Below are 15298 nucleotides of genomic sequence, written 5' to 3'. Positions count from 1 at the left end.
TGTTTGTTTATGATATATATGAGATCAGATGATGTCTTCCATCCTCCAGATTTTCCCTAAACATCAGTGCGAAAAAATATGAAATCATTCTGTCAGACATCCAGATGTGATTTTAGCCCTTCAGTCATGTATCTTTTATTGATCTGTCATCCTGCGGGTTTCATCCTCACCCCGTCCTACCGACTGTTCCTCTGTCTGACACCATTGATCAGATGACCCACCCACAGACAGCAATCTCTGTCTCCCTCTCTCTGTTTCTCTCTCTCGCTGTTATATATCTCTAAGGTGACAGGGCAGGGTATCTGTGTGCATAGATAAGCCCCGTCTGGCTTTTGCTGAGACCGCACAATATGTGATGAACAGAGAGGAAGAGGGGGGAGTGAGAAAGGGCATCTTCAAGGTGAACAAAATGCGGTGCGGATCTCATTAGACATTAAGGAATGCCTAAAGATTAAAACCCGCTGAGATGAACACATTTACAGAAAATGTATTTCCTGACTGGGGCACGATGACTATATGACAACACATTAGTGGCATTATGCTATATAAAATGTAATAATAAATCATACTGGCAGGGTTTCGACCAGATATGTTGGAAAGTGTGCTTTTCTTTGAATGAGGAACGCAGGTTCAAGATCAGGGGATTCTCGATCGATGTTTGATTGGATTGTCAGTTGTAGTCAATAGTATTGACTACATCTCTTCATTCCCCTTTTCAGGGTTCGTACGGGTGCTGGAAATCCTGGAAAATGATTGATTTTTAATGCAGTGTTTTCAGGTTTAAAAAAATGCTTGGATTTGGGACAAAGGGCTTAAAGCTGCTTGCAATTTTACTTGCTTAATTTCATATCAAATCAGTGTTCTACAAAAATTCACTTTTTTGATAAAATAACTGAAAAAATCTTTTTGCGTTTTCCTTTTGCATTAAAAATATTCTGCACAAGCCTCACTTGTCGCTCTGATTCTGCACACGTGGCGGGGGCTACATATGAAGAGTTCAGATGCAAAACTCTCCAAAAGCAGCCTCCGTCAAAAATGAGATTATGATGTTGTAACTGAATGCTTTCCACACATAGTAGACATTACTCAAATCATTTTAATCCAAAACCCACCAGATACCACACTCTGCCCGGTCTGAAAAATCTGGTTTTGCTGGAAGTAAAGGGAGGAGTCTGATAAAAATGCTTGTGAAAACGAAAAAGTCATCTGACGAATTTAGAGGGTTTTCCATCTGAACAATTCATATAGAACAGACAACATGGGAGGATTGAAAACAAAATACAATTTATGGTTAAAACAAAGACCAAATCCTTGAGTAACCTTCTCCAAAGTCAGCAAAAAGGATTTTTTTCTCCATGGGGAGTGAGCGTTGTTGAGCCACATAAAATGTTCGCTGCGGGGATGGTACATCATTTTAATAATTCCGTCAGGTTTAGTTTATGCAGACACGAACAAAATGAAAATAACCACTTGAAACAGTGTGTCTTCATTTTAGAATTCGTTTAGCCCTGTTCCCTGAATGCATATACAAATCCTTATTCTTTCAAAGTCACATATAACAAACACTAAGCACATTACAGAATTAGACCAAACTTAAATTAAATTGTATTTGATGCAAAACTCTTCTTAAATAATTTCAGACAATAAATTATTATATATTTGTTCTTTTTTTATAACAAAAAGTAGATTAATTTATTGATCAATATAAATGACGGAAATCAGATTTTTGTTTCCATCTGTTTCCCCTACATTACATACATATAAATCATGCTTGTTAAACATCGAATTTAACCAAACTTTTTCAGTCCAGCAACCACCAGCAGCTTATCTGTCTCACAAATTTTTAACATGGGAAAACACACACATTCTTTCCTTTTAGTGTTTTCTTTCTTGTCATAAACAAATATGTTTTATTGCAATATTAATATACCTTATGATAAATATGGCAATCATTATTGTTTAAATGATTCCCTGTGATATTTTAATTGCGGTTATTATTGTTAATTACATTAATATTGAAGTATGCTTTAAAATGTTTTAAAACCTTCTGTTAGTAAGAAACACAATTCAGGCCTTGCAAGCTCTTGGAAATGATAGTCAATTTTTGGGAAGAATGTAGCATAGAGGCCTGTTTAATTTGCCTGACAGTCAACACTTTAAGTTGGGAAAATCATTTTAGCATGTTTTTTTGTACAATATCATCATTTATTTTGATTAAGTATGTATACATGAAAAGCATGAAAACACACATTGAAAGTGCTTGAAAGTGCTGGAATTTTACTTTGGAAGAGAACCCTGCCTTTTTTTCCAAAGACCATTCCTTCAAATTTGGAAAATGTACCATTATCTCCTATTTTTTCAAAATGCTTAGACCCCATCATTTATTGCATTCAGCTGTGCTTGTTTTCAGTGTGAATTTGATCACTCCTAATGATGGATATCCACACATTTACATAACATCTCGCTCGGTGTTTCTGTGGTAAGTGGCATCTGAGGTGGCGAGAGAGAGGAGACCAGCTTGAGTTCATTTGTCTCACACTGCTCTAGTCTGCCAGAGATAAATTTGCGGTGTATTGACGCACCCAGACAGAGGAGAAGACACATCATAATAACACAGACAAGCATCCCACAAAGTAAAGGGCACTTAAAGAGATGACGTGCTGCCTTCCAACCAGTGGAAGAAAGAGATAGTGACAAACCTGTGTGAGTGTTGAGGCGAGGCTGTGCGTCAACAGATGGTCCAGCTAATTGATCTGTTATTATGACAGCTTATACCCCTCCAGATAGAACATCAAGCCACTCGGTCATCTCTCTCTGTTCATGTTTGCGTCTCGGCACATTTGCAGTTAATACCTGTTATTATTGCACAGCCGAGTCCTCGAAAGCCTCATGTATGAATGTGCTGCCATTGACTACAGGGTACAAATGACTGAAAGGTCGAGGATTACAGATGTGTGCATGTGTGTCCGTGTCAGTTTTGTGAATGCTAGTCTGTGTGCGTCACGCTTTCAGGTTGCTAAAGTGGACGTGATGGGGTCGAACTCTCCGCAGTTGTTTAGTAGAACTGAAGAGCTGACCATTGCATGACAATCATTTGACAGTGTACCTTTTCAGATTAGTATTGAAAAGCCTAACTTATTGCATTCTCTCTCCCTTTGATTTTCTCAGAGTGGTGGAAGGTGAATTGGAGGTGGTTTGGGAGGCAACTACCAGGGAGAGTCAGAGGTTGAGAGAGGTGGCGTTGAGGAGCAGCTCGCTGAGTGCAGCCACAATGGCTCCAGTCCTGCGCAGCACTTTCAGCCAGTCCCCTGCCAGGATTCCCAGTGTAGAGGATCATTTGTTCAGCACAATCCTCCCTCTCTTCAGCACCGGACAGAATGGTGTCCCTCATCCATTACACCGCAGCCCCATGTTTGAATCCGACTCTGACCAGCACCAGAATCCAGAATCATCTGATGAGAATGAAAAAAGCAGGCAGGACTAATATAAACACTAAAGTGTCTTGAGTTCATGAATTCATTTTCATAATTTACCTGAATGCTTAATGTGTTTTCATGTGCTTTGACATGTGCTTTGATGCTTTCTCTGTGTAAATTACAGGTTGCTAATAATGACTGTGATGTAGATGAGGAGGATGGTATGTTGTTTATCCAGTTGCTGAACTCATTTTAGAAAGGATTTGTGACGGTGCAGTTCAGGGAGTGAATATACACAGGAAATTCTATTAAGCAAGCCACATGCTGAATGGTAGATCAACAAAAATCTCTCATTTTCTCTCTCTCTTTCTCTCTCTCTCTCTCGGATAAAGGTCTAGCACAAAACAGTGCACTGTCTAAGGTCTCCTTCTTTTTCTTTGATAAGGACACAGTAGGTGCCACAATGTTCTAGGAAAAACAAACATAATTGCCATCTTGTTTGTGTATCTGCAAAATTGTTGCAGAGTTCTTTTATAAAATATGTTGAAATAAACATCTAAATTTGGGAATGATGGGACTTTTGTGTTAATGTTCAGTAGACATGAGTTCAAACATTTTCCGAAACTCTGGAAAAAAGTCAATTCTGTTTGTGAGAAACGGTTACCACGTTTGATTAGGGATTAGATCCAGAGATGTTTTTGCCTTTAGGGAAAGGCACTTTTGCAGGTGAATATGGGAGGATGTTAGGTTTATAAAACAGATGAACTAGGTTAATGTTAGGTTGACGTTCCCTTACAGTTATTTGTTTTATTTTTCCTGATTTAGTCAAAAACTCTTATTAAGCTGTTGTGTGAACACCCGAATGCATTTAAAAGAAACACGACTGTTTGACTAATGAAGCATAATAAGGACAGTCCAAAAGTCGTCTGCTTTATGAGACTGTGCTATTTTTGAAAGATTACAGCCCAGCAATCTCGCAACACAACTCGTTCAGGACATCTGTTGAAACACTGGGTCACAAAACTAAATACATGCAGCATGTGTGTTTGTATGCTCACACAGTGTTAGTAAAGATAAACTATGCAGGGTGTTGGAAACATTTAACTTTAATATTGTCAGTGATGAGACTATAAGCAGTGGAATATTGATAGTTGACACTACATAGGTGACCACATGCTGCACATTGAACTGCACATTTTATTGTTGTGTTGGTGGTGAAATTGCATTTGTCAATGATTTGTTAATGCTCTTCAATATTTTTAATAGCATGACTCTACCTGCTAGTGGTCGAGTAAATTTCAGATTTGTCACTATGAAGAACAGAACTGCATTGCTCTTTGTAGACGCAATGAATCAAGAAAATATATTTTAGGATGAAATTTAGGCCAACTGTCTGCAACAGCCATAACCTATTACAGGTAAGAGAAAGTAGAAATTATGTAGGTGTGTGTGAGAGAGAGAGAGAGAGAGAGAGAGAGAGAGAGAGAGAGTATTTGCATGATTATGAGAAGGTGAAGCACAGCTCAGCAAGGACCAGGCTCTTGTTTCTTTCACAGGCCCAGTGGACTGAGGTGACAGCAGAGAAAAATGATGGAGACATCCTACAGCATTGCAGTTCCTTCACAGCCAATGAAACACACACACAGATGTATTTCACCTTATTAATAAAGACATCTTTCATGCAGAAAGATGCTCTAGCCTTACACATCCACTTTACATACACCTGTTGATGTTATTAGAGTCAAACTAAAACATGATTTATGATTCTTTATTTTCTTGTGAGAATCCCCTTAAATGTCTTTACAAGTCCTTTCTGACATTTACATTCACAAGTATAGCCAAAAGTGCACACTAAACAAAACCTGTTCAATCAAGTCTTATTTTCTGCCTGTTCTCTTTATTCATATACAGTAACTCAGTTTTAAACTTTTACTTAAAATGGGAATGGGAATGCCATCCTCATTCAGCAGATGCTTTTATCCTAAATGTCTAAAAAGTGGAATAAAGTAGCACAATGTGCCGAATATAGCCTTTATTGATTGTATCCTGTTTACTTAGTAAAGCTAAGGGAAAAAGCAGTGCTGCCACCTGCTGGATATTATTTCAACAAGGATTAAAAGGAGTAAAACAATATGCATAGAGTAACCCAAAATACCCTTTAAATCACATAATCCAACAATACCATAATATAAAACATGCCGTTTTGGAGAAAGACATAATGTTAACTTTTCAAAATGCATTATAGGGTTTTTCCATTTAGATGTAAAACATCTGTAGAGACATTGACACTATCGTATTAAGTTGAACTATATGTAGTGTGAAAATGTGATTACGTATATTTTTATTAAAATCACATAAACTACCATTCAACAAAATACCACAGTGCAATTATTGTCACATAATAAATAAATAGAATTAACAAGAAGTTTTCGAAATCTTCCTATTTTTATAGTGATGAATCTTTGTGTTTCGTATGAAATAAATATTGTTAACTTTGATATTTAACTGTCTCCTTTCTTGAGTGGCAATTACAGAGCTTTTTAATAACACACCAGAATCGACTAACCGATCGATTGTAGTGGAATCTGTGCTCACAAGCCGCTTACTTTAACCATAAATGATGATGTTAAACAAAAACTCTAAATCTCAGTAACACAGTAAATACAGTGAATAATTGACCCATAGTCACTTTATGAGGTCAAAAACCATTAACAGAGGCCCATGCTGTTATTACTGCACAGTTGTGCCTAACTGCCTAGATTGCTATGTAACATCTGACACACTCTCAGAAAAGTACAAAAGCTGTCTGTACTCTTAAAAGGGAACTGCCCCAGTTACAGATTTTGTCCCTTTTATTCTGAGCGTGCAGCAGATGAAGAACTAGTAGCATATTACGCATGTGGTCATAAAGTTTTGGATACAAAGTGTCTCCAGCTCTCTCTCTGTGTCTGCAACCCCTTCATTTTAACGGAACCTTATAAAGTATCTTTCAAATTAGTATTGTGTTGGTTAGAAGTTTCTCACCTCTAGACAACCTTTGGTCCCTCCTCCTGTCTTGCTTGAATCAGATAATAGAATAAAGTTTCAAGGTACCTCCCTCTTTTGTTGGTTATTAAGCAGATGGATTTGGAAATGGATAAAAACTTGGAATTTCTTCTGGAAAACTGACTGCTTCACAGGTTTGTCTTTTGTCTAAGAAAAACATAGTTCTTGTGTTGTGTGATGAGGGAATTGGTTAAATTGAAAATGAACCTCTCAGTAAACAGTTTGTTTTGCTAAAAGCAGCCGAAGCAAAATTAATCACATTTATTTTAGTATGTTTGAAAGCAACATTTGAAACAAAGCTGTTGTTTCAGTTGTGATAGATCAAACCTGTGTAACACTTGGATGTTTTTTTATACTGAAAATCTTTATATTAGTGTGTGTGTATAGAATGTTTGTCTACATTCTAAACAATCTTGTTGTTTGTTTAATACAGTAGAGATAAAGTCCATTTATTCAGTCTGACCGCTCATAGTTAAGACTGGATTGTGGATTTTGTGGGCGATGGATGAGGAGCAAAAAAAGATGACCACTCACAATGGAAGCGACAAAGAGGTTGTGAAAGCCGAAAAGCAAGATCAGCCAAAAGCAGCAGCTCTGCAAAAAAGTGTGGGTCTGTTTAGTGGCATCTGTCTAATAGTGGGAACGATGATCGGCTCAGGGATCTTCATTTCTCCTAAATCGGTTCTTGAGGGAACTGGCGCAGTGGGTCCAAGTCTGTGTGTGTGGGCTGCATGTGGTGTGCTGGCTACTCTGGGTCAGTGTCCGTATCATTATCTAGTGTGTTATACCATGAGACCTCGATAAGCCTTCTGCAATAACCTCATTATGAAACTTGTGACAAAACAGTCTTTGTTTCTGAATGCAATAAAATAACAAACTGTCTTGTTTGTACAATAAAATAAAGATGTCCAAAGTTGCTCCATTGTTTGCTAAAATTGTAGCAGAGCAAAATTGTGATGCCAAGGACTTTAATCAGATATGTTCACTCATGCAGAAACATTCAGTCGGTCCTTTTCCCTCACATACTGCTCAGGAAAATTCCCAAGACAGAGAAATCCTCTTTAGTTTAATACTGACTCTGCAAAAGACCTTTTACTCATGTACTCACTGAACTCAACACGAACGCTGGCAAATACAAAGGTTTATATGAGCATTTGTGTGTGTGTGTGTGTGTGTGTGTGTGTGTACAGGGGCCCTCTGCTACGCTGAGCTCGGCACAATGATCACTAAGTCCGGTGGTGAATATCCGTATCTGATGGAGGGTTTTGGGCCAGTGCTGGCATATCTGTACTCCTGGACCACAGTTATTGTGTTAAAGCCTTCGGGTTTTGCCATCATTGCTTTAAGTTGTGCAGAGTACGCCTCCACACCATTTTACCCAGGATGCACCCCTCCTCAAGTCATCACCAAATGCCTGGCTGCTGCGTGTATCTGTACGTACATGACTTGGCATATTCTCTATATTACACTACATGATAAGCATGTTTGTTGATTTGGGAAAATTTAAAATATTACAAATATAAAATATGCACATTTCTACTAAACTAGCCCTAAACTGGTGTCATATCTCAGTCTCTCTGTTCTCTTCATCAGTAATAATAACTGTGGTGAACTGTCTGAGTGTGAAGCTGGCGTTCAGAGTGCAGAACTTTTTCACAGCAGCTAAACTCTTGATTATTTTTGTCATTGTGGTGTCAGGGATTGTTCTGCTGGCTAAAGGTATCTCCACTATTTCTTTATCGAGCCCTTATATAACATTGAAAACGACAGTGTTATTTTATTACTTTCCAAAATATGTCGAATGCCTTTGATCTAAGATAAAAAACTGAGATTTGATTATCTAGTGAAAGATTACACCCATTGTAGACTATGGCCAGAGATAAGATGTATGTTCAGATAATGTGAGCTTTGTAAATGTTTAATGAAAACAATGATGAGAGAAAAGGTGTCCTTTTATTGTGTTGTTTTAGGAAATACACAGAATTTCAAAGATTCATTTACAGGAGCATCAACATCATTTGGAGCAATTGGTCTGGCGTTTTACAATGGTCTTTGGGCTTATGATGGATGGTAAATTATTGATCAGCTCATCTAACTGACATGTAATGGCATACAGTATGCGCCTCACGTAACACACTTGAGGTTTGGGTTTGTTACATTTTTTAAGAATGGCTTTATCACCATGAAGGTAGACGACTAACAGAAGTTATGAAGCTTCAGTTGTGAAAGATAGATGAAAGATTACATTTTATCATTTAAAAGATACGCTTTTATAATTTTTCTCCATAGGAATCAGCTCAACTTCATCACAGAAGAGCTAAAGAATCCATACAGGTTAAATTGCTTTGCTAAAACGAATCCTCTGTAATGCAATAAGACTGTATGTATTAACTCTATTAAATGTCTTATTTTAGAGTAAGTCATGAATGTTTATTGTTTTAATGAAAGCTTTTTTTTAACAGGAATCTTCCATTGGCAATCATTATTGGAATTCCCTTGGTTACTGTGTGCTATATACTTGTCAACATTGCATATTTCAGTGTCATGACCCCTGTTGAACTTCTACAGTCTCCTGCTGTTGCTGTGGTGAGTGTTTCTTGGATTTGGAGCTTTATTGGTCTTTTCTGAGTTGTCAAGTGTTCCTTTCATTGGATGCTTTGCAGACTTTTGGTGACAGAGTGCTGTATCCATTATCATGGGTTGTGCCTTTATTTGTGGTCTTCTCCACTTTTGGTGCAGCCAACGGGAGCTGTTTTACAGCAGGCAGGTGAGGAAAATATAATGTTGTGTAGAACAGCGTGTCATAACCTAAAATTGGGTCACAGATCTATTCTTATTTGTCTAGGAATAACAGATGTATGTCCAAAAAATAACAATGCTCATTTAACCGTTTAAGCATATTTGAAAATATCTTTAGCTTTCAAAAGTGAGGAATAAAAAATGTTATAATATCTTTTGTATCAAAATGCATGAATAGGCTGTATAACATTAAAATCTATGAACTATGCAATCAATGCAAAGGACAAAAATTAACCAGACTAAGAATATTTAATAAATATACTGTAACAAGGATAACCATTGTTTCTGCCTAGCAAAATATCTTTCCCTGTGTTAAATGAAATTAGTTGTCTGGGTCTTACTAACTTAATTCCTGCTGAACATCTGTAAGGTTAACGTACGCAGCAGGAAGGGAGGGTCACGTGGTTAGGATCTTGTCATACATCAGTGTGAAACACCTCACACCAGCGCCAGCTCTCATGTTCAATGTAAGTTCCATTAAATATTGCATTCACAAACACGTAAACTCTGTTTTGCCAGTTTACATCATACATACTGTCTGGCACGAAATAGGCCGGCAAACTACCAAAGCTGTATTAGAATATCATTACACTTTTTATTAACAACAACACTCGGAAATATTGTCAAACTAAAGCAGTATAAAAATGTTTTTGTTATGACTTGCAGGGCATCCTGTCAATTATCTACATCATCCCAGGAGACATAAACACCCTCATCAACTTCTTTAGTTTTGCTAAGTGGTTATTCTATGGCCTCACATGTGTAGCGCTCATTGTTATGAGATTCACTAGAAAGGAGCTTCACAGACCTGTAAAGGTAAGAGACATAATTGATCTAATTCCCTAATTTCTGTATTTGTCTACATTATGAATATTGTCTATATACAATTACCAAACAACATTAAAATCACTGCCATGTAAAGTAAGTTAAATGTATTTTATTGTGATAGTAGCAACACTGAAAAGCAAACTTGAATGTATGTGTTGTAGGCAAGGACAAATATTAAAGTGACTTTGACAAGGTCCAATTAGTCATGGGTAGATGACTAGCAAGACTTGTGGGGTGTTCCCAGTAAGGCTGCAGCTATTAGTCAACATTATTTATAACATCGACAATAAGACATCGACAGATAATTGTGTTGTCGAGTAGTCATTTGATTTCACATGATGTATTTTAACGGCCTGCAATAACGTGATTTGACCTGTGGGGTGCTGTAGTGCGAGGCAACCTTCAAGAGGCAACACAATAGAAGAACATGTCACTTGGCAATGCAGCTAGAGGGGATACAGCTACAGCCGGAAGTCGTGCACAATCTTGCCATATAATTTCAATAAATATACAATAGCTAACGCCTACACCTACCACAACCCTAAACGTAACCTTACAATATAAAAAAAATCAATCAACTGTTTTCAACGTGACACAAATGTGGTATTGAAGTGCGCAAGCCCAGTGTAGGTAGCTGTATCCCTTCTAGTCAAAACCAATGCAAGCTGAACCAGCAAAGTGGGCTAGCTCTATTGAAAAGGCACGTGTGTGACAGGAGGAGTGCGGAGTGCATCCTTACTGTAAAAATGCATCCAGAGTCACAGGGCGAGCGCTTTGCAGTGATGGAGGAGGAAAGATATAGCAAACTCTTTCTAGACCCCCCAAAAACATGTTCTCTTAGAAGATGAATTGTACCTGCAAAGTATCTGTACCTGCAAAGTAGGAGTAAGTGGGCCGGCTGAATAAACCATAGAAGCCTGCCCAAAATACCATAGAAAATGTCATGGGGTAGGGTTATTAAATTGATTTTAATGGAATCTATAATGGTCTAATGTCTATTGGTACGTGATTAATTATACATAACAAAAATGAGTTTTATGATGGTTTTAATGAACGTTTATGGTTTAAAATAGTATTTCTATCAAATTTCTTTGATGTGTGTTGGGTTTCTATTGTTTTTTTTCCCAGCTGGGGTAGCCTTTATTTGTCTTAAATAAATTATGTAATTGGTCAGTCTTTAGAATCATTAGTTATGGTTAGAACCAGTGGTGTAGTTCTGACAAAAAAACTGGTGTACTATACTATACAACCATAACCCCGACCTCAAATGGCCAAAAGACAGGGGTCAGTGTGTTTGTTTGTTTTTTTTTTTTCATTTGACATATGACAAATATATCAGTTAAATATTTATGCATAATTCTTCACTCATGCTTTGAATATGAAGTTATAGAATTGAAAGTTGGTGGAAAAAGGTTGGAAAAAACTGATTTTTTTTACTAAGCATCACATCACATACAAGATTAGGTAAAAACATGTGAAAGAATTTAAAGAGTACATATGTAACTTTGTCATCACTGCCATCTCTGTGTCAAACCTTTAAGGGGAAGATATTAATGTACGAAATTAATGTTGTGGAAAAAAAACAGACTACATTATTTTAAATGTAGAACAAACGTATGGCATAGAGGTTTAACACGACTTTAAGGTAATGATGATGCAGAGAAAATGTAAGGATTCTGACTTGTGCGATTTTAAACAGTGGAAGTGCTTTGTTTAATTTCATCCCGTATCGTTTGAAGAAAGCTAGATTTAAACATTGTGACAGATATCAAAGATTCGCGATGCACTGCAATATCATAAAGAGATAAAGTAGCACAAGAGAACACGTGAATTCATTGTCAGTGAAAAAAAGAAAGTGAGAGTAGCCACTGCCGGTGTTACAGTGTAAGAGTTTCATTTAGCCTTAAATGGTAAATGTATACAATCAGGTTTTATCAGATGTCAATTTTTTATGCACATTTGTGATCAATGTGAAAACACAGCTATAAAGTCATTTATTTTTGATATACTATTTCTACATAAACCCACCCTGCTAAAAATAGTATTATATAAATTCTAGTGGTTTCCATTAAAATACTATAATAAACCACTTTTTTTTTAAGTGACTTTGGCATTATTGGGTGTTCTGTTTATTCCCATTTGCATCTACTGTGTTTTGGGCAGGGGTCTATTATTTTTGCAGCAAGGAAACCAACTTAATGTAAAGAATATCTTGTGAAAGTATAATCCTTAGATTTTTATTGAGTTTGACTAGGTCATGTCAAAGACTTACAGTAGGCCTATACAGGAAATTCTTGATATTTATAGTGGGAATACGGCGTATACCCCGTATAACGTAGACTACACCACTAGCAGTTGTATACAAAAAAGTTGTAAAATTGTAACATTTAATGGAATGGTGATGTGCTGACTTGGTTCCCTGTATGGCTTTTACATCATTAGTTGAGTTTTTCCTTAAGAAAAAACTTTTTTTTACATTTATGCATTTATCAGACATTTCAATCCAAAGCGACTCATTTTCAAGCTATACATTTTAATACTTATAAACTCTAAGAACCTACTTCATATATCCAAATAAATTGATATTCAATCAAACTGAATTCGGGAAAAATTAAAAGCTTCAAAAATAAAACTGTGAAAATTGTCAATGCCCTGCCTTATTTAAAACACAGTAGCAGCAGTTCGACTATTGATGGAAGACAGAAACCTGAAGGAAATTTCTCCATTGAGCTGGCTCGAGGTTCACTAAAAAGCTCTTTTCAAAAGCTGAAATAATTTTCTTTTTTTGTTTATTAGTTAAAGTAGGTAAAACTCTATATTAATTAAAAAAAAATCAAATTGATTAAACCAGTATATGGGACGTATATACACCCATTCACAGGTCCTGTGGAGTCCATGTCTTGTCCTACACAATATGAGGCAGGTGGTTTTAATGTTGCGACTACGTGTATATTCTTTTCTATTTTGAATTCTTTTTAAAAAATTGCAGATAAGTATATCACAGAAATACATACTGTGAGGGATAACACTGAACGCTCTTTTGTTTCTCACAGATTCCTATAATCATTCCGGTTGTGGTGGTGATTGTGTCCTGTTATCTAGTTCTTGCTCCCATCATTGATAAGCCTGAAATTGAGTATCTATACTGCACGGTGTTTATAGTGGGCGGTCTTCTTTTATATGTACCCTTCATTCACTTCAAATTCAACTGGACCCGTCACATCATGAGTAAGTACAAGCTGGAGATTCAAGAAGATTGCAATAAAATATGTTAGAATATTTTCTAAATATGTCATAAAAAGTTGTTTTTACACTATATTCTTTTTTTATTGAGGAACAGAAGCCTTTTGTTTGTATTCTTTTGCTGAATCATACATTATTTTTAGGAAACAATTAAGATTATGGCCAGTCGTAGCATATGTTTTGTTTATTTAGTTTATTTTTTCACTGAAATGGCTTATATTTCTATACGTAGAACTACATTTATTAATCTTATCTGACATTTCTTACAGGGCCACTCACAATGCACCTTCAGCTGCTACTGGAAGTCGTTCCACCTGAAAAGATTAAGTAGATCTTATGAATATGAAAAAGAGGGGCATAAGGAATAATATGATTGTAATTTCAGTTACTGATTTTATGTAAGAACAATGTGTCCACTGTACTGGACATCTTGCATCCCCAGTCCCATTGCTTTAGCATCGTTGTTTTGAATATAAATAGTTTTAAGTAACTTTTTTTTTCAATTTTTTCTTTGTAAATCACTTTGTTATCATTGTGTGGCATACAGGGTATTTACTATAAAAATAGTGCAAATTAGTTATATTGTTTGTAGCCTAGCAGTTACCGCCTTTATCATTCTTTTGTTAAACACAAGTAGCCTATGCCAAAGCAAAAGTGTTAATTCAACCCTTTATTTCATGGAGTTAAGAGCAAATTTAGTTTGTTGTGGAAATGTATTTTGACAATCTATAGTATTTTAAGTTCCACAATGCACAGTTTTGTTTTTAACGGCACAAAGATTATTAAAAAAACGTTCAGACACATGTAAATAACATGCATAAAAATACATGTAATAAGCTAATGGTATTTTATTTCATGTCTGGAGGATAATAAAAATCCTAACTCATTATTCATGGACATATTTCAGGGTTTAAGGAAAATGCAGAACACTTCAGTGTCTAAATGCATTATCATGTCCAGTTTATAATCAGAACTGTATGCAAATGTTATTTTAAACTGTGCTTAACTCAGATTGACTGAGATTTTGCTAGACAGATCTTCAATAGCGCTGTTGCACCTGGCTTTTTTGGGGGGTTCTAATGACATTGGGTTAAAGGTAGGGTTGACAATATAACACAATTTTACTGTTCATTACTGGAAGGACATTTTCATAAATAGTGTGTCAAAAACACCCTATACTTTCCCTGACCATAGTAGGGGAATCATAAAGGCGAACCTATGTTCTCGGAACGGAAGAATCGATTATTTCTTGAGTCAAGTCTTGACCCTAGTTCTACAGGTATTGCGTGTCATGCACAGTACATGCCCATTCTAGTGATCATTTAAGTTTAATCAGTAAAAACGCCTCTTTCACTAAATGTAAAAGCAGTTAAAATTCTTTCACCTAGATCTTAATATGTAGCCACACACACAACACATCAGGCATACAGTGCACTTGATAAATTTGATCATCACCAGAATTTATTAGTAAATTTGCAAATAAATGTGTTCAGTAGTTGTGTGCATGAGTGGTACTTTTCAAAGGAAAAGTAATTCAATTACAGTAACTACAGTATTACAGTAATACAGTACTTACCCAACACTGGCTTCAAGGAATCCTGACTAAATATGACTTTCGTCTTGAAGTTTAAAAAAAATGTAAGCTCAAAAAATTGCATCCATTGATCACAGAACTGCGCGCAGAGCTCTGTGGTCTTATCAAAGGTCTTCTTTAGCAAATCTATGCGTTCGTTTAAAGGGCTCATCGGATAAGCACTTTTAACAAGTTGGTATGATTTATTAGGGTCTTCATGAAATGTCTGTAACATATTTTGCTTAAAAACACTCAATGACTTTGTAAACAAAACCCTTTTTGCCTTGTCCAGCTATCCTTACAACAACCATTTTTGGTGTATGTCTCTTTAAATGACAATGAGTTACTGTACATCCCACCCTCCTTCTGTCCGGCGTGTCAACACACGTGTAGT

At 36.4% G+C, this 15298-nt stretch overlaps 2 protein-coding genes across 7 annotated transcripts in view; both read left to right on the top strand.

Moving 5' to 3' along the window:
* The window catches only part of cep89 (centrosomal protein 89), a 73674-nt gene extending 69689 nt beyond the window's left edge, over window positions 1–3985 (top strand). For all 6 annotated transcript variants that reach the window (XM_056753141.1, XM_056753159.1, XM_056753132.1 and 3 more), the window contains 2 exons: window positions 3169–3474; window positions 3601–3985. In XM_056753141.1, the coding sequence (XP_056609119.1) occupies window positions 3169–3474; window positions 3601–3625 (331 nt within the window). In that variant the 3' untranslated portion in view covers window positions 3626–3985. The remainder of the gene's footprint in view (window positions 1–3168; window positions 3475–3600) is intronic.
* A 2535-nt stretch (window positions 3986–6520) lies between these two features.
* On the top strand, window positions 6521–14220 carry LOC130418849 (b(0,+)-type amino acid transporter 1-like). The gene is made up of 12 exons (XM_056744983.1): window positions 6521–6595; window positions 6895–7215; window positions 7652–7894; window positions 8055–8180; window positions 8432–8531; window positions 8751–8795; window positions 8924–9047; window positions 9125–9228; window positions 9631–9727; window positions 9927–10076; window positions 13142–13316; window positions 13601–14220. Exons 2-12 carry the CDS (start codon window positions 6963–6965, stop codon window positions 13660–13662), a joined length of 1479 nt encoding a protein of 492 aa, XP_056600961.1. The 5' UTR covers window positions 6521–6595; window positions 6895–6962; the 3' UTR covers window positions 13663–14220.
* The last annotated feature ends 1078 nt before the right edge of the window (window positions 14221–15298 follow it).

The sequence above is a fragment of the Triplophysa dalaica genome, chromosome 1 (genome assembly GCF_015846415.1).
Source record: "Triplophysa dalaica isolate WHDGS20190420 chromosome 1, ASM1584641v1, whole genome shotgun sequence".
Taxonomy (NCBI): Eukaryota; Metazoa; Chordata; class Actinopteri; order Cypriniformes; family Nemacheilidae; genus Triplophysa; species Triplophysa dalaica.
Note: the sequence above shows the minus strand (reverse complement) of the source record. Positions and strands in the feature narration are given on the sequence as shown.

Coding starts and splice junctions, on each gene's coding strand:
- LOC130418849 (XM_056744983.1), top strand. CDS start 6,963: ATGGATGAGGAGCAAAAAAAGATGACCACTCACAATGGAAGCGACAAA. Junction 9,048..9,124: donor AGTCTCCTGCTGTTGCTGTG/GTGAGTGTTTCT, acceptor GATGCTTTGCAG/ACTTTTGGTGACAGAGTGCT. Junction 13,317..13,600: donor CTGGACCCGTCACATCATGA/GTAAGTACAAGC, acceptor CATTTCTTACAG/GGCCACTCACAATGCACCTT.